The sequence below is a fragment of the Cherax quadricarinatus genome, unplaced genomic scaffold (genome assembly GCF_038502225.1).
Source record: "Cherax quadricarinatus isolate ZL_2023a unplaced genomic scaffold, ASM3850222v1 Contig943, whole genome shotgun sequence".
In the NCBI taxonomy this organism is placed as follows: domain Eukaryota; kingdom Metazoa; phylum Arthropoda; class Malacostraca; order Decapoda; family Parastacidae; genus Cherax; species Cherax quadricarinatus.
Window position 1 is genome coordinate 14,044 of NW_027195969.1, and position 23,457 is coordinate 37,500.

The 23,457-nt window shown below is 41.4% G+C and overlaps 1 protein-coding gene across 1 annotated transcript; it reads right to left on the reverse strand.

The window, feature by feature from the left end:
- Positions 1-3,705: 3,705 nt before the first annotated feature.
- On the reverse strand, positions 3,706-15,176 carry LOC138851544 (uncharacterized). Its single transcript, XM_070080772.1, has 4 exons — positions 14,602-15,176; positions 12,207-12,311; positions 11,982-12,030; positions 3,706-5,048 (listed from the first exon to the last, which is right to left on the reverse strand). Exons 2-4 carry the CDS (start codon positions 12,243-12,245, stop codon positions 4,795-4,797), a joined length of 342 nt encoding a protein of 113 aa, XP_069936873.1. The 5' UTR covers positions 12,246-12,311; positions 14,602-15,176; the 3' UTR covers positions 3,706-4,794.
- Between the last annotated feature and the right edge of the window lie 8,281 nt (positions 15,177-23,457).

The window sequence follows — 23,457 nt, forward strand, 5'->3', positions numbered from 1 at the left end:
CGATGATCGACAAGCTGAGAGTGTTGCCTCCAGTTCTTGAAGTGTAAAAGGCACATTATACTGTTCTTCTCTGAGAGAAGAAAAGTCCAAGGGTGCTAACTCTCTGGCAGACTTTGAGGAAAGAAATGAGGGGCATAGATGGAGTCCCTGAGAAATACGGACCAGATGATTGCCAATTTCATTGGCAACATCTAGTGGGTTTGCTATATCAACACCGGCAACCCGCAGAACAGGAGCCGGGTCAGGAGAATATTTACCACTCAGTTTTCGTACTTTTTTCCAGACTGCACTCATAGAGGAAGCAGAGGTGATGGTGGAGACATAATCTCGCCAGCAAGTGCGTTTAGCATCACGGATGACACGGCGAGCGATCGCACGCTTCTGTTTAAAATCAAGGAGTCGCTCTGTGGTTCTATTGTACCGGTACCTGCCCCATGCAGCGCGTTTCAAACGTACTGCACGAGCACAAGCAGGAGACCACCAAGGCACGCATTTCTGAGAATGCCTGCCCGAAGTTTGGGGTATAGAATGAGAAGCTGCGGTGAAAACGGAGGACGAGAAGAGGTGTAAAAGCTCATCGATGGAGGACGAAGAAGGAACCTCTTTAAAAACAGTTAGGTGTGAGTAAAGGTTCCAATTTGCCCGATTAAATTGCCAGCGTGGGGTGCGAAGAGGTGGCGAATATGAAGGGGAAGTAAGAATGATTGGGAAATGATCACTGTCATGTAAGTCCGGGAGAACAGACCAAGTGAAGTCTAATGCGGCGGAGGAAGAGCAGACTGAGAGATCGATGCAAGAGAGAGTATGAGTCCGAGGATCAAAATGGGTGCGAGTACCTGTATTTAAAACATGGAGGGGGTGGGTGGCAAGAAAAGCCTCTAACTGAATTCCACGGGAATCACAGTGAGACCCCCCCCCCCCAGAGGAAATGGTGGGCATTAAAATCACCAAGTAACAGAATCGGTGGCGGTAATGACGAAACAAGGAAGGCAAAATCCGGAATAGATAATGCCCGAGAAGGAGAGAGATATAAAGAACAGAGCGTATACCACCTATGTAAGTGGATACGGGCTGCTGTGTAATGCAGCGAAGTATGAACAAATAGCTGATGGTACGGAATATCAGTGCGTAGAAGGGCACTTTCATTAAAGGTCCCATCAGGAAAAGGATCTGAAGAATACAATAAATTATTGCCTGAGATGTGAGAAATAACAGCAGAGTGTAATTTTGGTTCCTGTAAGCAAACACCAACAGGGGCAAACTGGGAGAGTAACATCTGAAGCTCACCCCGATTACCCCTGAGGCTGCGTATATTCCACTGTAAATAGGCCATGATTGGCAATGATAAAGATACTTGAAATCCGCAGGTAAGGGTTCCTACGGACTAGAGGGGTTAGAAAAGTCCACATGCGGAGGCAGTGGAAAACGTTCAAGCAGCGAAGGAACGGTGCGCTGTGAAGAAAGGAGTTGCGCAGATGGAGCAGAGGAGAGAGAAAGAGCGGAAGGTGGATCAGTGTCCATTGATGGTTTGGTCTCTGCAATATATTCAGAGATTGCTTCAAGTGTTTCGGAATTCAGAGACGTCGTATGGGAGACAATATTGGGAATGGTAGGGGGAGGATGAGTAAAGATTGGAACTGTATTGGACTGTACCGAGGTAGGGGGGGGGGCGAAAGGGTGGAGGGAACTGGAGAAGCGTGGCAGGGGACAGAAGAGGCAGGAATCTGGGAGGTGGCAGAAGAGGAAGAAACTTGGGAGGGAACAGGGGAGGAAGGTACAGTACGAGGAGGAGGGTGAACCTCTACACTTGTAACTGAGCCAGTGAGAGGGGAAGAACCAGGGACAGAGACAGGGAGGGTAAAATGAGGAGGTGGAAGATGGGTAGGAGGTGTTAACGAACCTTTTTTTGACTTTTGAGAAGTAGAGGGACGATTGGGAGGAGGTGTCGTACGAGGTCTCGTCGATACTGAGGCTTGTGAGAGAGAACTCGAAGAAGCGAGATTAGACTGAGGCATTGAAGTAGGGACGTCTGAGCCGAGGACAGCAAAAGGATTAGATACAGGAGTGATTATGGGAGAGGTAACTACAGAGGTGGGTGTAGAAGATGGGATACCAGAAGTGGGGGGACGTTTTGAAACACGGGAATAAGAAACACGTGGGAGTCTCCCTTGGAGGCGGAGATGAGAAACTGCCATGGCATAAGGGAGACCTTCTGTCTCTTTGAGGTAACGGATTTCCCGCTCGTTTAAATAGACTTGACAACGGCGAGAGTACGAAGGGTGAGCCTCATGACAGTTAAGGCAAGAGGGAGATCGATTGCAAGACGTATTAGAATGGTCATCGGCACCACAGACTGGGCATTCGGCGATAGATCTGCAATATTTCGCTGGATGGCCAAATCGCCAGCAATTTCTACACTGTTGTGGTGTAGGGATCACCTTTCGAACTTGTAACCGATGTCCTGCTATATAAACTGAGGATGGGAGTTCTCGGCTGTCAAAAGTTAAATGAGCCACATTGCTAGGGTATCGTCTCCGCCCACGGGCAGGAAGAACGTAAGTGTCTACCTTGAGGATTGGGAGATCTTGGAGTTCCAGCTGTTCAAGAATGTCAGTGCCACATGTCTGGAAATTTTGTTGAACTATGGTATGGGGCAGAATGACGGTACCACTACAAGAATTGAGGGAATGATGTTTTTCAAGAGTGACAGGAACAGTATCGATATGGGAAAGACGAGAGAGCTCATGAGCCTGGGTAGCATTCTGTACGGTAATGATGCGTGTACCGCTCTTAAGAGCATAAAAAGAAATATCTTTACCAACATGGCGTAGGAGTGCCTTGCCAATACTATGGTCAGAAAGATAGGCAGTAGAGGAAGTCGGTCGTAAAGTGAAGAATTTAGTCCATTGTTCAGTCTGAAACTGAGCGTGGAAAGGTAGTGAAGGACGTGTCGATCGTTTCTGAGAAGAACGAGAAGGTGGAGAAGTATCATCAGCAGGTAATTGTCGTTGGCGTTTAGGTGTGGGACCAGAGTTGGTCCGACGTGGAACGGGTCGGCGATTTGAAAATTGCCGCACCGTAGAGGGAGGGGCCGGAAGCATAGTCAGAGGAGAGCAAAGGTCCGATAAATCGAAGGAGTCAGTCGAGGCCTCAGTACCTGAAGCGGGTGAGGAAACAGCACCGGCAATAGGTACAGAGGCATGAGGAATGTCTGAAGAGTGGTCCAAAGACGAGGCGGGGTCAGAACGGGGTGCGGTATCAAGAAGGGGCCCGGGGGTACCAGGTTCATGGACTAGGGCTGCCATGGTTAGGTTACTTCTTTCTTTTTGTTTTTAAGAAAAAAAAGAAAGAAAAGAAAATAAAAATAAAAAAAAGAAAAAAAGGGGGGACCGGGGAGGGATAGTTCCTAGGAGGAATGAAAGGGCCAGAAATCTCCCTCCGCGCCCAAGAGGACCTCAGCACCGCAAGTAGCGCAGATGCAGCATGGAACCCGTGCCATACCCTACCCATCATGCTAGTAAACTAACAATCCGGGATAGCAACCTCACATCTGCCGAGCTACCTCGGTGGACAAAATAGAGGGCGGCTGGATATCCGCCACAAAGCATACCTCCTTCGGCCACCACCCCCAGAATCCGAAAGGTGGCTTCCAGAGATACACTAGTCACCCGAAAGACACCCAAAGCTACTCCGGGATACCGGAGAGGGATCGGGACATCCCCAGGCGATCCAGATTCCACGGCAAACTACGCCACCGCTAAGAACCTCAACGGAATGGGATGGACCCCGGTATCCTTTCCCCTACCTAGGAACTAGTGCGCCTGTGGGAGAAATCCCAAAGGACAAAAAGAGGAAGGGCAAAAGGGAGGGGTGGGGAGGAGGAGGAAAGGAAAAAGGGGAGGATGGGATAGGGGAGGGGAGATTGGGGGGTAATTAGGTTCGGTCTGAGGAAGAAGACCGACAGGTCTAATTCCTCAGACCAAGAGCCTCTTCACCACGCCAAGGAGCCCCCCTTGAAGAGGAATAAAGGATAACATTTTACTGCTTCTGTCTTTATTTTTCCAAAAGTTTTACCAAGTTTTTACAGAAATACTCATTATTATTACGAGACATTGTTTTAAGTTACCAATATAACAGAATATTCTTTATTTATTGCACAATTCGGCGTTTCAGAACGGGCTGAGGCATCTTAGATATTTTAGGTACAATATACGCACGACGTGACTCATTTTTTATATTAAAATATAATAACGTGCAACAGAGGAAGATAATGGGATATATCATAATGGAGTAATGTTCCAGATTTCATTATACTCTGACCTGAAAGACAAACCAATGAAAAAGACCACTAAATTAATAAAGGATCATTACAATAATGATATACAACACCTGATAAGATGAGGAATCAGACACGTGCAACACCTGTATATCTTTAGACACGTGCAACACCTGCATGTTTTTATTAGACACGTACAACACCTGCATATCTATTAGACACGTGCAACACCTGCATATCTTTAGACACGTGCAACACCTGCATATCTTTATTAGACACGTGCAACACCTGCATATCTTTATTAGACACGTGCAACACCTGCATATCTTTATTAGACACGTGCAACACCTGCATATCTTTATTAGACACGTGCAACACCTGCATATCTTTACTTGAAAGGTTGAAAAACTTATTATATAATTTACTGTCTTCCTTTATTAATTGTGCTGAAGAATAAAGCCACTAGCTGGCGAAACGTCTTCAAATAAAGATACCCAGGTGTTTTTCATGTGTTTAATTCAACAAAGAATGACGTAGGAGTCCTCATGTCCGTAATGGGACAAATTCAGATTTGGGAGAGATGTAGTCTGTAGTTGGTACCTCGGACGGTATACCTCCTGCAGTGCCCCTCCCGTTTGTGTACCTCGAACGATAGACCTGCAGTGCTCCTCCCGCTTGTGTACCTCGAACGATAGACCTGCAGTGCTCCTCCCGCTTGTGTACATCGAGCGGTACACCTCCTGCAGTGCTCCTTCCGACTGTATACCTGTCTCTGACAGGTAATAAAGTCAGCGTTACGGCAAGTTCAGTATCACTTGAATACGTTTGCATTATGTTAACTATTGAGTGTGGGTTATATTATGCATCTGAGATCTGTCTTGAGGGCGATGTGTGGTGTTTTCTTTTTAACATATTTGAATTTACAGGCCAAGAGCTATTATCCTACCCCAGCTATTCAGAGCCTAGTTCTAAAATAGACTACTTTCTCCCAGGATGCAACTCACAACAGTCTAACGACACACAGGTACTTATTTACTGTAAATATTATGTAGAGAATTTGTAACGTGGAGATTTAGATCATATGCAGAGTTACTAAAAGTATTATTCAGACGACTGAGAAGAGGTTTAGGTGGTTTGAACATTTAGAGAGGATGGAGCAAAATAAGATGATTTAGAGGGCGTGTCAATGGTGGAGGGAAGACGGGGAAAGGGTCGCCCTAGGAAAAGTGGGAGGGATTGAAGGTGGTTTCGTGTGCGACGGGCTTGGATATCAAACAGGCGTGTGTGTGAGCTGTTAAAAGGTAAATCACTTCGAGGACTTGACTAGCTGTTGGAGTGTAAGCAAGGTAACATTTCTTAAGAGATTCAGAGAAACCGGGTGCCGACTTGAGGCCTGTAGGTGGAAAGTACAGTGTAAAATATAAATAATAAATAAATAATATATGTGTGTGTGTGTGTGTGTGTGTGTGTGTGTGTGTGTGTGTGTGTGTGTGTGTGTGTGTGTGTGTGTGTGTGTGTGTAATTTTACTTGTAAAATAAAGTGTTCAGAAATTTCCACGAAAGTTTAATTAAATGTCATGTAAGTTTTCCCTTTTTAACCAAATATGATATGAGAGGAAGAGGGAGGGAAGGGAAATAACGGGGGAGTGGGAGCAGAGTCTATATATATGAAGAAAAGTAAGCATCAGCAGTGTGCTGCTGCCCTATTCTGTATGATAGTTACACAGTGGGAAGAGAACAGACTCCACGAGTGGCAGGTAGCCTGGGCTGGCAGACTCCACGAGTGGCAGGTAGCCTGGGCTGGCAGACTCCACGAGTGGCAGGTAGCCTGGGCTGGCAGACTCCACGAGTGGCAGGTAGCCTGGGCTGGCAGACTCCACGAGTGGCAGGTAGCCTGGGCTGGCAGACTCCACGAGTGGCAGGTAGCCTGGGCTGGCAGACTCCACGAGTGGCAGGTAGCCTGGGCTGGCAGACTCCACGAGTGGCAGGTAGCCTGGGCTGGCAGACTCCACGAGTGGCAGGTAGCCTGGGCTGGCAGACTCCACGAGTGGCAGGTAGCCTGGGCTGGCAGACTCCACGAGTGGCAGGTAGCCTGGGCTGGCAGACTCCACGAGTGGCAGGTAGCCTGGGCTGGCAGACTCCACGAGTGGCAGGTAGCCTGGGCTGGCAGACTCCAGTTGGAGAATATGAGAGTAGAGAATGATGGGGTAGAAGGGTGAAAATTTAATTGGATAAAGAATAGATATCGGACAGAGAGAAAAATGTAGTAGAGGAGAACTAGTAGAAAAGAGGATGGAGAGAGAGAGAGAGAGAGAGAGAGAGAGAGAGAGAGAGAGAGAGAGAGAGAGAGAGAGAGAGAGGGGGGGTAGACTGGCGGCTCAGACGAGGGGAAGTGGATGAAAAACCAGAGAAGGGATTTAGGGTGGGATTAGATAGGCAAATAGAGGGGAGGATGAGGGAGAAGGGGAAGAGAGTGACGTAGAGGGGAAGAAAGGGTGAGGGAGAGGGGGTAAAAGACTGAGGAAGAAGGGGAGAGTGTGACATTGATAGGGGGAAAATGACAGAAGGGGAAAAAAGTGACAGAGGGGAAAAAAAAGACAGAAAAATGAAAATGAGAGGAAAATTAGTGAAAAAGGAAAACGAGAAAAGAGAATAACACAAAAAATGAGAGAGAAACAAGTCAGACACATACAGACACACAGACACACACACGATTAGATAGACAGACAGGCAGACAGATAAACACAGAGTCGGAAGGACAAGCAGACAGATGGACGGGCAGACACAGACAGATGGACAGGCAGACACAGACAGATGGACAGGCAGACACAGACAGATGGACAGACAGATGGACAGGCAGACACAGACAGATGGACAGACAGATGGACGGGCAGACACAGACAGATGGACAGGCAGACACAGACCGCCTCATTCTATCAGAGTGAAGCCTTGATTAAATATTGATTAAATTCGGGGAGTTGCAGAATGAATATATCTTGATGGATCCTCAGTAGAGATTGACTCCGAGGTTGACGTCAGGAACACCAGGGTGATCAGGGTGAACGTCAGGATGAACGTCAGGGTAAACGTCAGGGTGAATACCAGCCTCAACGCTGGTATTCACCCTGGAGGAAGTCTGTGGGAACTTTAGGGCGAGTGAAAATTAGGTGAGAGAATAGGAAGAATATACAATAGAAAATAGTAAAGAGGAGAGTAGAAAAGAAACAGGAGGGTTCAATGAGAGAAGAAATAGGGAGAGAAGAGAGAATAGGGAGAGTATGGGAGGAGAAACAATACTTAACATATGCTGAAAGAGAATTAAAGAAAATCTTTGAAGACTGTGGAAAGAATTTTTTATTACAATAAAATGAGAAATAATAGCGAAGAGAGAGAGAGAGAGAGAGAGAGAGAGAGAGAGAGAGAGAGAGAGAGAGAGAGAGAGAGATTTAAATACAGCAAAACTGAGGAATAAGAAATAGTAGTGTAGGATAAATGGAGAAGAGAACATATGGAGTTAGAGAAGGCAAAATGAGAAGACAGGAAGAACGGGGAGAAGGGTAAAGAGGGAGAGAAGAAAAAGAGAAAGGGTTGCCTGAGAAATAGGGGTAGGGAGAAAGGGCCAGAAAGGGTCAGTAGGGAGTGAAAGGAGGGGAAGAAATGTGGGAAGGGGAAAGAGGGGATAAGAGGGGAGGGGAAGTCAAAAATCGATAAAGTGAAGGGAAGCCTTTACTGGCTGGCGTTATTATAGTGCTATGTTGACCTTTGTTAAAGAGACCTTTGTTATATCTTGGTGACCTTTATGGCAGGTCACTACAGAGGCTGTGTTGGCCTGCTTTCTGCTGAGGACTGGTGACTCCAGCTATGAGAGTGAGATATGTTTCGGGATATGTTAGCCTTTTTCTGGGCTAATTTATTATGAAGCTATGTTAGATTGTTGGGGTGATATGTTGGCTTGGTATATATAGCTATGTTGGCTTCGTGTGGAGTTATGTTGGCTTATATTATTTTGCTTGTTAATGCATTTACTATGCTGGTGCTTTACGGATTATTATTGAGCAGTTAACTGATTTATTGGGTCGTTATGGTGTCAGGGTGGGTCGTCAAGGGTGTTATGGTGCCAATATGGGATGAAATGGGTCGTTATGATGTTGAAATGGGTGGTTATGCTATGGTGAGTTGAAATGGGCTGTTATAGTGCCAAACTTGGTTGAAAAGGGTCGTTATTAAGACTATGTTCGGTCATATGTTGGTCGAAATGAGTTATAATGGGAGTGAGTTAAGTCGTTACGGAGCTAAGATTGGTCGTTACGGGACTGAAATGGGTCGTTATGGGGTCGAGATGGATCGCCATTGGGAGTTTCCTTTCGAACGATACACAACATTAATGCGTTCGATAATTCCAGGTCACCGAGGTCAGCAACTGTCTAGCTTCCTTGTCTGAAGTATTTACAAAAGATATCTGGACTAAAAGCCTTTCATGAGGAAATTAGGTACTTCGCAATCTTAAAAATTATGCCGATCTTGCTCTGTATTAAAATGAAGTTTCTTTCGTGCTAAACTGATGCGTGAAAGACGGCAAGTTGTCAAAGGTACCATTACGCCAGATACGCAGATGACGTTGAACATTCTTATTCATCCACAATAGTTCTCCTAAAGCTGACAAGGTGGGTAACATGCGCTTGAGTGTTACCCTGTATAGTACACCCGATAAATGTACGTCCTACCACATCAACGTGTTCACACGGTGGAAAATGCAGACACGGTTGATGACAGTAAGCAAACAATTTTTATCCTCTTGCTACTAGGTCAATACTAGCCACAAGAACACAGCGAGAGGGTGTTCCACGAGTCTGTGGAACCGTAAGGATAAGCATCAATGAAGATTTCTATACATAAAACGTGTTTAATGTAACCACCATTATTACTGATACACGAATGCAGACGAGCTATCCAATCAACTAGTACACGGTGAATGGTATTAGGAGTAATGGTATTGCTTGTGTACCGTGTTGGTACGTTTACTCTCACACAGTTGGTTACATGTTATACTGTAAGGGAAGACTACACCAGACTCCAAGCCAACCAGTTCTATACACCAGCTTGCCTGCGTATTCAGTATTACCTGTAACAATAGAGCTGCCGTATTCCAGACTGATTCAACATTGCTACCTACCAGACACCTTGATATATAGGGATTGACTTTGCAATGAGATAGGATACCACCTTTTAGTTTATAAATTCAACGAGGTACAGGATATATTTTTAAAGGAAAATGAATCAAAACAGTACACTTTGAAAGGAAGAAAGATGTGCGTTTTAAGAAAACTTCGAATTTTGAGATCACTCAGCGTTCTTGCCAATAAAAATTTAAACGCAAATGCAGAAAAACTGGGAAAGTAAACTATACGACAAAAAGAACTTACACAAATGAGCGCAAAACAAAACTATATACTTGACTAAAATAACAAACATCAGTCTAAAATAAAATTATACATCAACGGACTGAAAGATTACCGAAGTCCCTACAGGCATCACAGAAGTGAAAAATATAGAAACAAGAAAGTAAAAGCTCTGAACAAATAATTAAAATGTATTTCATTAACAGCAGCGCACATTAATATGATATATAATACCAGGTAGATGTGTAAGACACTTTAAACTTACTTCTTGAAGGCTGAGGGACTGATCACCTAATATTTCCATCTATGTTGTCTCCTCTGCATGTCGACTGATGAAGCCTGCTGAGCAGGCGAAATGTCTCGGTAGTAAAAATATCATGATGCACACGCGTCTTGCTCATCTACGAGGAAACAACGGTCAGGAGCACCTACAAGCAGGAGTGGTTCTTGTGGCCAGTCTTCAGTACAGAGAACGGGTTCATAGTGATGATTTTTGTTGAAGGAGGAAGACCGAACAACTACAAGTTATCGAACGTTGGTTCAACTTGTTGCTCTTCTATAAGGTCCACAGAACCAGCCACTTCCCAAGGACAAGTTCGATTTGGAATGTGTTAATATCACCATTGTCTAAGAAAAATGGTTTCTAGTAACTTATTTCATCAATTTATATATATATATATATATATATATATATATATATATATACATATATGTCGTGCCGAATAGGCAGAACTTGCGATCTTGGCTTAAATAGCAGCGCTCATCTTGCCATATAGGACAAGCGAAAATTTGTGTATGCAATAATTTTGCCAAAATCATTCTGAACGGAACGAAAAAAATATATTTCACTGTGTTTGTTTAGTATTAAATTATTGTAAACAAATCTAAAATATATTTAGCTGGGTTAGGCTAAAATAAATTGTTCTTGTTATAATAAGGTTAGGTAAGTTTTCTAAGATTCTTTTGGAGCAAAATTAAAAATTTTTACATTAACATTAATGAAAAAAATATATCTTTAAACGTATAAGAGAAAATTTCAGAAAGGACTTAATTTTAAATGAGTTCTTGCTAATTGACCAGTTTTACATATTCGGCACGACATATATATAATAAATTTCTGTAATTAATTTCACATTACCAGATTTTAATAATCTGGTAATGGGTAATTTCTTTGTGAACAGTTCATGGGGTAGCTACCAGTTTATAGGTCCGTTGAGGCTACATAAACCTTTTAAATTGTATATTTAACGACACATAAGCCAATTGAAAACAAACAGATGCAACTCGTCTGGCAACGGGATTCAATGTTTACGTTTGGGCACCCAGCTGCCACTCAAACTGGGTCTTTGATTTACTTGAAAGATTCAAACAAGTTCTTTTAGATGATAAAAGTGTACGAGTTAACAATTTTATCAGCGTCAGACACTACCTTATAAACATTTGCTTGAGCGGTAGTTTTATCACAAACTTAAACCTAAATCTTACCTGATGGTATATTTAGATGACCTAATTACGTCTCAAGTGGTAACCAGTTGTTTGAGCAACAATAAGAAATTCCGGACACTGGCCGAGGGATAATTTATTTATACGTGGTAAACGTAGCTTCTTAGTATATAGCATCATGTTTCAAGGTATATTTACTGATAGTACCAAAGCTTACAGCTGTCCAGCAATTACCTATGTCGATTCTATCACGGTTCTTTCATGTGTTGACAAGTATTCATAAACCTCTCAATAAACGTTCCTCAAAAGTAGAAGCACAGATCGACTTCCAACATGCTAATTGCGTGTGCAGCTGGCCACGCCCTTCACCCACCCTCAGAAAGGCAAAAATCGCCTACCTAAACTAATAATAGCGTGTAGCCCAAATGGTTCCTAATTTTTAAACCGTGATGTGATCTTTACGGTGATAGCAAAAGATGCACCTGAGTTCGCTAATATTTCTTCAGCCACCCAAGTAATTATATAAAAAAACACCACTCAAGCGCATAGGTCGGTATAGTAATACTGTAAGCAAAACGTAGTGTGTGCACTACATCAGCTGCAACGTAGGAAAGACAAGAGGCAGAAGCGCCTGAAAACAGAGGGATATAAGGTGCAGTGTGCACACCCGATCCTCAGTCGACACAGAAATCTCAATGTAACGATTCCTGCTAGAGGAAGGACAAACACCCACGTCCTGCCAAATCCTCGATATATCCTTGTTTGCAGGCAAGTGAAAGTGAAATAAGAACTTACCTTTGCTTCCCGGTGTGACTCTCCCACGTTGAGCTGTAAACACAAGTGAAAGTGAAATAGGAACTTACCTTTGCTTCCCGGTGTGACTCTCCCACGTTGAGCTGTAAACACACGTACCTGCAAAGACCAATTATTTAATGACCTTTTAAACCTCGATGGTTTATAAGCAATTAATAGTCAATCAGAATTACGTACTTGCACAAAGTAACGAACAAACAGCCGAGAAGCATTAAAATAATCATATATATCGCCACTTTCAAGATATTAAGAGTCTTGTGTGTTGCTCACCTTACCTTGGTGGATGATGATGATTGAGGGGTGTTCATCACCATACTTGTGTCTGTGGAAGAGACTCATTACCACCCCACCAGTAACTAACTCTTCAACAACAACAACACCTGCAAGAGAACTCTTATTAGTAGCTGCTTCCGCAAATTACAGTGATTTGATTATGACAAAAAACATTTTCAAGGGTAAACACCACGAGAGCAAATACTGAGGCACCATAATTCCTGAAACCTGCCACTTTAAGGAAAGCTTCAACGAGGCGGCGACTGAAGGCTAGAAGTAGCATAGACAGTTTCAGCAGAGGACGAGTCACAGTCGCCGTCTTGTTGAAGCTTTCCTTATATACGAGTCTTAAATTCACCTAATTCTTTATACTCTATATTCTTAGCCCCTCCAGGGAGGTTCCTTGATGCTGGTGAGGGGGTTCTTGATCTAGGGAATTGGATCTGTGCTCTAGTTCCCTGAATACCTTCCATCTCCCCCCCCCCAACATGCGTTGTATAATCCTACGGGTTTAGCCCTCCATGATTATAATAATAATCCATATGCTTATGGATTATTTAATTCTTAATACAACAAAAAACTGAAGAATACGATAGTTATAAAAAAATAAAAGCAGTGCTACTTTTAGTCTAATATTTTCAGAGATTGCATAAATATTTTTGTCACCGCTCTGTATTAAATACAAAATTTTCTATAAACACATTTACCCCAGATGGCCTAGCTTCTCTCTACGAGCCCCGTGAGGGCGGGGAATGTGGCTAGGCCTGGGGACACTTGGTCCCAAAGATGATGAGGTACTGTACCTCCTCCCATGGGAGACTGAAGTCTCGAGACACTCCCCAGATAGGGAGCCAAGGCCGGGTCACCACTACTTGGAAAAGACCCGGGCCGGGAGAATACCGGCGAAGAAAAAAAAAAAAAAAAAAAAAAATGGTCCAATTACCTTATCTGACGGTAGTACTAAACTATTTCCATCAGGTTAGTTACGGTCCGTCAGGAAACAGAAGTGTTTCCTGACTCGGGTCTTAGACGATGAACCGCCGTTAGAGCTTCTGGTCATATGACTGAGGCCTTCCGCTGGTTTACGGTCATAGTTATAACTATTTGATTACAGTATATATTTCCATCACTGCAAAATACAGATCTAGAAGTATTTTACGAAAAAAAATAAAAATGATCAGATTAAGGAGCCTAGTTAATGTTTCATTTGACTGTCATTGAGATGAGGGGATACTGCATAAAAAAAAAAAAAAAAAAAAAAAAAAAAAAAAAAAAAATATATATAATTTTTATATATATATATATATATATATATATATATATATATATATATATATATATATATATATATATATATATATATATATATATATATATATATATATATATATATATATATATATATATATATATATCTCCTCGATCTTACTTCATCTTTATTAATTTGAAATTTCGAAGACGCTTAGTATGGAAAGCCTTCGTACGACTTTTCGCCCAAAGGGCTTTAATAGGCCCGAAAAAGCCAATCCTGACGAAACGTTTTTCGTAAGAAACGAATTGTACAAAAGCGTGTTTTTTCCAGAACTTTATCAAGTACTTTACCAAGAAAGTCGCACCATTGCTGAAACGTCCTGCTAAAAGTGTGTGAGTAAGCACTACAGTTTACATCACTGTCTCACTGTCTGCCTATCAGTTCCATGTTGACAGTTCGTTTTGACAGGACTCAGTCCCTTATCTCGAGTATCTCTCGAGTAATTACCGAGCAGCGTTGAGAGATCATTAATGAGGTTTAAAGCCTATTAACTAGACATGGAACATCAAGGCTGCATGTAACATGTTCGCCATCAATCAAGAACGCTCTAATACCTAATATATATATATATATATATATATATATATATAATATGTGTGTGTGTGTGTGTGTGTGTGTGTGTGTGTGTGTGTGTGTGTGTGTGTGTGTGTGTGTGTGTGTGTGTGTGTGTGTGTGTGTCTGTCTGTGTCTAATAGGTAAAACTAACGATTTTGGCTTATATAGCAACGCTCTTCTTGCCCAATAAGGCAAGCGAAAATTTGTGTATGCATTAATTTCGCAAAAATCATTTTGAACCTAACGAAAAAAAATATTTCATTGTGTTTGTTTATTAAATTATTGTAAACTTATCTAAAATGTATTTAGTTGGATTAGGCTAAGTTAAATTGCGCTTGTTATAATAAGGTTAGGTAGCTTTTCTAGGGTTCTTTTGGTACAAAAATAATTTTTACATTAACATAAATGAAAAAAATATATTTTTAAACTTATTAGAGAAAATTTTAGAAAAGACTTAATTTTAAACGAGTTCTTGCTAATTGACCAGTTTTACCTATTCGGTACGACATAAATATAATTAACGTACGTACCATTGACCTGGTAGAAACGTCTTGCCTCTATCTGCCTTGTATGGATCAGTAGGAATGCTGCAATGTTCCTTCGTATGTTCTTATATCATAGAGTTAAGCCCTGAACTCACTGAGATAACACAGCCAATCACATGAAAAATGCCTCTCATTGTTTTGGGCATTCACACTATCATCTTCCATAACTGTGCTCTGTGCATAATATACAACGGTTTCTTTCGTCTACCTCAGTGCTGGTGGGGAGTTAGTCGTCATGGAAGAGCAGTTTTCTCTGAACGCAGGCGTATAATAGCTTGCAAAAATGATATAACTTATTTCCTTCACCAAATAAGCAAGTTGATATTTTCAGTATGTGCACTACTTACAATACGCAAGTGTACAACACGATGATCAAGGAGCCAAAAAATGCAAGAGACAGACAAAACACCGTGATCAACCAACTGTCCAGACGAGTCTGCCAAACCTGGTGTCATAAGTGAACCACGCTGCTTCACAGCTCTGGTGAACTTGTCTGTGATGAACCGAGGTACTGGTATAACGACAGGGACCCTAATGATTGTTAAATCCTTATTACCTAGTTCGCTAAGAGAGTGTGACATATGCCGAATAAAATGGAACATACTCGTAGCATGCCACACGGGGCTTAATGAAATGGTCGCTCGTAAACTGGTTCGCTCGAAACCTGGTTTCACACTACGTTCAACAAGCAAACGATCATTACACAGTGGTGTTTGCTAAGATAATGATTATATTTGTTTCTTCATTAAGCACGATGTTATTCACTATAAAACAAGCAGTGCTAGCCACAGGCGGCGCTGTGCCGCCTCAATTCTGCACCCTCTCAGTTCTACTAACAAGCGAATACGTTGGTTAATAGAATTAAGAGCATAGACTATACGAAGGTTATTAAGGGTTTATATAGCCAGTAAATTCTGAAAGCATGTACCCCTCATACACATATCTCAGTGTAAATATTGTGCTGGCACACATACACAATATTATATATATATATATATATATATATATATATATATATATATATATATATAAACACTTGGTGATACACAGAGTTCTTCGTTGCTCGTATAGCAAAGGTTAACGAAGATGTTAACACCAGCCACTCAATAGCTCCTGGCACCTTCCCCAGTATTGCCACGCCAAGCCTATATCCTGCTCCAAAAATAATCATAGAACGGGTTGGGATTGAACCCGCGGCAAGTGAGTCCTAAAATAAAACTAAAACATCAATCAAATTCGCAAATAAACTTGTTTTTCAATTACAATATCCTGATGTGTTTATTAACATGACAAAACGGAAAATTACACAGCATTAAAATTAAGTTTTTTTTCAGCAAAATACAGTTTGAAGCCGATCAGGGAAGTCGTTCTCCAGGTATCACATGTCCCAATTATTTTGCACCTCCTAAATTACTATAAAAAGATGATAATATACACCCATGCAGCCTAAAACATTTCTGTACTTTTATTTGCATCACCGTTGTAAGTTTGAAGCCGTTCAGAAGGCATATTAATTTTTTTGTGTGCGTGGAGCTTGGACTTCCAGCAAGCGTGCGTGAGCGTGTTAGGAGTAAATGGAGACAAATGGTTTTTAGGAATTGACGTGCTGTTGGAGTGTGAGCAAGGTAACATTTATGAAGGGATTGAGGGAAACCGGGAGACCGGACTTGAGTCCTGGAGATGTTTACACTCTGAAGGAGGGGTGTTAATGTTGCAGTTTTATAACTGTAGTGTAAAGCACCCTTCTGGCAAGACAGTGATGGAGTGAATGATGAATGGTTTTCTTTTCTCGGGCCACCCTGCCTTGGTGGGAAACGGCCGATGTTTAAATAAAAAAATCTAAATAAATTTAGTAAACTGGCTTTCACACGATGAAACAATTTTTCCATTAGGTAACAGAGACCAGCTTTCAAGGTTTGAACCCTGTCGGTAGAGGCATTACCCTGGAAATGCAATGAAACTAATAATCCCAATACAGTCTACAGAAAATAATCTACAAAGAGAGAGACGCAAGGAACAGACGATAAGATAGATTATGTACTCCTTTTATCTTATCGAACTCTCTTTCTCATATTATGACACAGTTTCGCATTTTTATTTTATTCTCTTATCCCTAAATTATCAATATTTTCAGTATTCTGAAATTCAAATTCTATAAATCGAAGATAGAAGAAAAGAGAACTAGAGAAAGATACCCATATGTAAAAGGGAACTGAAAAATGTAACGGAATATGATACGTAATGTAACTGTGTATACCGGAATAAACTTAAATGTAACAAAAAACGGGAAGAGATTCAACAGGTGGAAGATATGTGAGAAAATGGGAAGTAGAGAAAACGTGATATGCGATAGAAAATGGGAAGGGAGAAGGAAAAGAACATGAGTATGTGGGATGGAGGAAGATAAAATAACAGGAGACAGAGGAAATTAATTAAAGGAATGACAACTTTGCGTGAGGCTGTAATGAAGTGATGGTGAGGGTGATGGTGAGGGTGATAGTGAGGGTGATGATGAGGGTGATAGTGAGGGTGATGGTGAGGGTGATAGTGAGGGTGATGATGAGGGTGATAGTGAGGGTGGTGTGTGGGTGATGATGTGAGGGCGATGGTGTGTGATGGTGTGTGTGATGGTGTGTATGTGATGGTGTGTATGTGATGGTGTGTGTGTGTGTGTGTGGTGTGTATGTGAGGGTGCACTCACCTATTTGTACTCACTTATTTGTGGTTGCAGGGGTCGAGTCACAACTCCTGGCCCCGCCTCTTCACTGCGTATGTGTGATGGTGTGATGGCGTGAGGATGATACTGATGGTGTAACGGCTATAATATAAAGGTCCATAGTGATAGTATGAACGTTAATACACCTAAGTACTTTCCACGTCTTGATCACATCTCCAACATGTTTATATACAAATTCTCACTGCCTCTCCTGTACCTAAGGGATACCTGAAGGATACCAGAAAGAGGCTTCTAGAGGGGGCATCGCCCCCGAGGACCGGCCTAACTGTCGTAAATCAAAAAATACTTCATGATGCATCTATTTCCCTTTTTCCATGAACAATCTATCTCCTTTCTCAATAATCTATTTTTATGACCATCTATTTTTTTCAATATCAATCAATATATTTTCTCAAGCATAACCTATTTCTTCGTTAAAAAAAAATCATGAATTATCTATTACGTTTTGTCAAAATAATCAATTTCCTTTTTGCGTTTTAAATCTATTTGATTTTATGCATGCAAATTAGATTTCGTTTTTTTAATAATCTTTATAGTTTATTCTGATAATATTGAAGTACAAAATAATTGTCGAAAAATTATTTACTCGTAGTTTAATACGGTGTTTACCTGGCTAATTGACTATCATTTAAGAGTTTGTGTCGCTAATAGAAGTGTTTGTGCTTGCTTGAATTGCTTTCATAATTGGTAATTAGTGTGTGTTATTATGCATTGTTTACCAACGAGCTTAATTACCCTATTGATGAGTTATTATGAGAGGATTAATCAAGAATGATGATTGGTTAGTTTTTCTGTGGTGCATTTTGTATTGTGTGTGTGTGTGTGTGTGTGTGTGTGTGTGTGTGTGTGTGTGTGTGTGTGTGTGTGTGTTGTGTCTGCTTCAGAAAGTAATATAAACAGCAAAACACATTCATTCAAAGAATAAACTGAAAAAAATCGCCGTCGAGTCTATTTCTTTTTCTTGTTAATCTGAGTTTTGAGTATTGAACAATTTACAGCGGAAATAACTTCTGTCGTTTTTTTTATAATCCGTACCTAGCAACACACACACACACACACACACACACACACACACACACACACACACACACACACACACACACACAATTGAGCTGGATATGGACGGCGAATATTTTAATTTCTGATTTTCAAAGGAGCCTATAAATTACCTCTCCACCGTTTATAGGGAGCCAACGCCCCCGGGGCCCGGTCCCAGACCACGCCTCCCTGTGGATAACCTGGGCAATTAGACTGCTGGTGCAAGCTGCAAGGTATCTAACGTATGCACCACAGCCCGGCTAAACGGGAACTGAGGCCAGGAGCTTAAGATATTCTCTCTTGGCGACACCCAGGGATCTGCTGGTAATCCTCCTTATAGAAAGTGGGTGTTTAAAAGCCTTGGTTCCCTTACACTTACTGTGTTGTCTTTTTGCGTATTCATTGCTCTTCTGCTTCGTAGAAATTCGGATGATTTTGCTTCAGTTATGTTTAGTATCCTTATTTATTGCCTCAGTCATGTTTGTTAATGGATAGGCTGTTTGAAACTAATTTTTAAATTTCCCCTCAAAAAAAAATTTCTAATTTTTGCCTCTGTGTGATAAAATACGCATCGATGTTTTCTTTCGCTGCCGCATCATAAAACCAAGAGAGGGAAACTGCGATTTTCATCTCCAATGAATATGCAAAACCTGTCCAAATCTGTCAACAACGAACGATTCAACTTGAGAGGCAACAACATCCGTGTTGTTCGACTGTGTGACAGACACCGGGACGAGTTATCATCAGATTTGGTTATCAAAGTGCAAATGAGAATCATGACAACGACAGGACGACCAACACGTGGTCGGGAAATTACCGAATTTCATCGGGTTCAATGGCTTGGGTACATGCTAGCCAGCGTTTGTTTACAATAACTGATAAGGTAGTAGATAATAGAGGAAAATAAGTAGATAGAGTAGATAATTTAATATATACAGTAAGCTCTCCTATAGAGCTATAGTATACAGTGTAGTTTTTTTGCTAATGTAACAGAAATTGAGAAACAGATTCTTTGAAGGTTTTAAAATTGAGAAACAGATTCTATGATGGTTTTATCGCGTGCTATTCAATTTTGGATTATTTTCTTTATAATTTTACACAAAAAAATGTACCATGTATATTTATATAAGAGCTGGGTAGCCAACCTTCAGCTTTCGTTGAGTCGATAGATCATGAAGTCGGCATCTGCTGAGGCAATTAAGATAGCACTTGCTGAGGCAATTAAGATAGCACTTGCTGAGGCAATTAAGATAGCACTTGCTGAGGCAATTAAGACATGCAAGACTGCTCAGGCAGGTGATCCAAATTTGTTAATTGGATTGAGGAGGTGGAAGAGGCGGGGATTGAGGTGGACGGGGTTCAGATGGATGGAAAGAGGGACGGAGAAGATGCTGCTTCAGTTGCTCCTACGTCTGCTATTATTGCTGTTGATGATGCTTTGCAGCTGCCGTTGCTCCTAGTGACTCCTGTCATTGCTGCTGTTTCTATACCTGCTGGTTCTGCAGCTGCTAGTTCTGCAGCTGCTGCTATTGCTGCTAGAGTTGCTCATACTTCTATTATTGCTGATGTTAATGCTTTGCTTCTGCCGTTGCTTTTAGTGCCTCTGCTGCCACGTTTGTAACCGCTGCTGCTACTTTTGTAGTTGCTGCCGCTGCTACTTTTGTAACTGCTGGCTGTTGTAGCTGTTGATGCTACAGCTACCTCTGCTGTTGGTCTTTCTTCTGTTGCTAGTTCTGCAGCGGCAGCCATTGTAATAACAGCGGTAATGGTGGTGCGAGAAAGAACGCGAATGTTAACAAACATGGCCGGCGCCTCTGAGAAGGAGAGGACGTATGTAATAAACACAGACTCTTGTTTTCTTTTGCCATCAAGGCTTTTTATTATCTTTCCATTTTTTAACTCTTCTATTTACCGTCAAAGGCGCCACTGACGGAAACCTGATCTACAACGATTTTTTCTTTCGGCTTTGTTGAGGTATTGCGATCGATGTTACAGTGATAAGTGTGAGATCGCTATTTTTTCGGTTGATGGTAGAGAGGGTAATTGTTGTGGGTCATTATCTCTCTCTCTCTCTCTCTCTCTCTCTCTCAAATGTATACAAGGGAAATGAAACAGCAACAGAACTCGGGGCTTAAACGAGTGTGTTTATGCACGCTTTTAGGGCAGAGCAAACAATGTAGTCTGCATCCAGGATTTACAGACACTTGTTTATATGCCTGATAAAGAGCCTGGAGGGCGAAACATCGACTTAATACATGTCCTAATACTACTTTTGTATTTTGCATGTCGGTATCATTCACCTTCAATAACTATAATGATTTATACAAACTGATAATTGTGTCTTGCTCTGGCATTTTTTTCCCTCGTTAAAATTCACGTGATGAAAAAATTCTTTCATTCATAAAATTCCTAAGATCAAAAAAATTCTCCCATCTTAAAATTTCTTTGATTAAGAATCTTACCTTCCTAAAAATCTGTTAGATTAAAATGTATTCTCTTTCGTTAAAAGTCATTTAATCAACAATTTCTCCCTCTATCCTCACTGGAAGTCTCCCTCAACACTATCCTGTGTTTTAATTCCTGTTAATAATGTGCACTCACCTAGTTGTGGTTGCGGGGGTCCAGACACAGCTCCTGGCTGTGTGTGTGCGTGTGCGTGTGTGTGTGTGTGTGTGTGTGTGTGTGTGTTTGGCATACCATCCCTCACTAGCAGTACACATATTAATACATCCACGAACAAGTGGTTATAATCATTTAGCAATAATTGTACTAGTCGTGGATCAAACCAGTGTTATTTTAATCCGCCTCGTGGGAAGCCAGCCAAAATTTACGATGTTCTAACCACTTGAGCCATCGATGCTACAAACAACAGGCACCCAGTAGCACTGGGTGTGTTTCCTGATGCGAGCACATACGTGGCTTTGGTAAACTCAAAACAAATTTTATTGTACTCTCTGTTCGTGAAGGCTGGTATTCCAAACGGGAGTAGACTGAAATTAGTTCTGAGTTTACCACAACCACGTATGTCCTCCCATCAGGATACATGCCCATTGATGCTGTATATCTCATGTTTATAACATTGATGGCTAGGTGGTTAGATATGCTGCTATTGTTTAATGTTCGCTAGTACATGGCCTAGCACTGGTCTTAATCCTAAGATGACCCGTCAGTGGTGCAGCATGTAACAAGGGCACGTAATCTCAGCTCTACTGACCTGCTCACTTCATCTCAACTTGACCTCGCTCTACAGAGTGTAACTCTCTGGGGTTTGAAGTTCGTTGTAGAAGTGGGTCATGCAGTCGTCTTGACCATTTCCATGGTGAGCATTTACGTCAGATGGTGTACTGTTTACAGTCCTATGGCGGGGGCAGCCCTATGGCGGGGGCAGCCCTATGGCGGGGGCAGCCCTATGGCGGGGGCAGCCCTATGGCGGGGGCAACCCTATGGCGGAGGTAACCCTATGGCAATGGCGCGGTGACTCTTTCAGTGGTTAGAGCCTCGTGGATATTATAACACACACACACACACACACACACACACACACACACACACACACACACACACACACACACACACACAAGGGGTCACAATTGGAAGCTGAAGACTCAGATGAGTCAGAGATGTTAGGAAGTATTTCTTTAGTCATAGAGCTGTCAGGAAGTGGAATAGTCTGGCAAGTGATGTAGTGGAGGCAGGAACCATACATAGCTTTAAAACGTGGTATGATAAGGCTCATGGAACAGGGGGAGAGAGGATCTAGTAGCAACCAGTGAAGAGGAAAGGGGCTAGGAGCTATGTATCGACCCCTTGAGCCACAAATAGGTGATTACACACACATACCCCTGCAACCACAATTAGGCGAGTACAATTAGGTGAACACACACACACACACACACACACACACACAAAGAAAACAGAAAATAAAAAGCGGAACTTAGCGTTATAGTTGACAATAAAACAAGGCTACTGAATGTACACGAAATTCAAGAATACCTTCAGAAATTGAAATTAAGTTAAATTTCCCAGCTCATTACAGAATAAATATCAACCAATATATACTGCCGTTTCATGTATATCCTCCGGTGGGGAAATGAATATACCACAGAATATACTGTTTTTAATATTTTAAGAAACCATTTACGATTCCTTCCTGAATACACGACTTTAGGATTAAATTAACGAAATGTAATACCGAGAAAAATACGTATTGTTGTAAAATATATAAAATACCGACAAATTGAAGATTAAGATACATGGGTAGCACTTGGGTATCTTTATTGGTGGAACGTTTCGCCTACACAACAGACTTCTTCAGTCAAATACAGTAGGAGCAGTCGTAATGATATAAAAATGACGTAATCAGGCCATCAACCTTTGAGAAAAAATATTTGATGTGGTCAATCCCTCCCTAAGAGATATGCACCTCATTGTGTATATTTAGAAATAATAATTTTGATGACGATTACCTTGAAAACTTAAAATATATGCAATGGAAAAAGTTAAATAATAATAATAATAATGATAATAATAATAATAACGTATAAACGTAAGGTATATTCGCTGATATATGCATTATTCTGTATATACAGTGGACATGGTTTCATTGTCTATTTCAGTGATATGTATTAACCAGAGTAAATAATTTAACCCCGAAATCAACAGAATTATTATTGCTGCAATTATTGCTATTGTTACTATCATTTTTATTATTATTATTGTTATTATTACTGTTATTCTAATTTTTGTTATTATTGTTGATACTATTATTATTATCTGGAAATGCTAAATTCGTAAAATTTAAACAACATTTGGGAAACGGGAGAGTTTAAGGTTTGATTCTATGAAGATGGTGATTCGCTCTAATTCCTAGAATTAAGAGCCCTTCAGCAACACCGAGACAGTTGTCTGGAAGGGAATCCTTCGGTCGCCAGCCTCACACAAGTGTCGTCAGAGAGGACGGATTCAGAAGGCATACCCTTGGTATACCTGTGTTTACTTTCCAGGGTAATTCTACCCTCGTAGTGAGGCCTCTACCACTCCTACTCCTCATTCTCCTCTCTCTCTCT

What these genes read in the sequence shown, in the direction of transcription:
- LOC138851544 (XM_070080772.1), bottom strand. Translation starts at nt 12,245, where the DNA reads ATGGTGATGAACACCCCTCAATCATCATCATCCACCAAG. An exon ending in AATCATCATCATCCACCAAG is followed by an intron (nt 12,031 to 12,206) that starts GTAAGGTGAGCA and finishes TGGTCTTTGCAG; the next exon opens with GTACGTGTGTTTACAGCTCA. An exon ending in AGTCACACCGGGAAGCAAAG is followed by an intron (nt 5,049 to 11,981) that starts GTAAGTTCCTAT and finishes ATTACCTGTCAG; the next exon opens with AGACAGGTATACAGTCGGAA.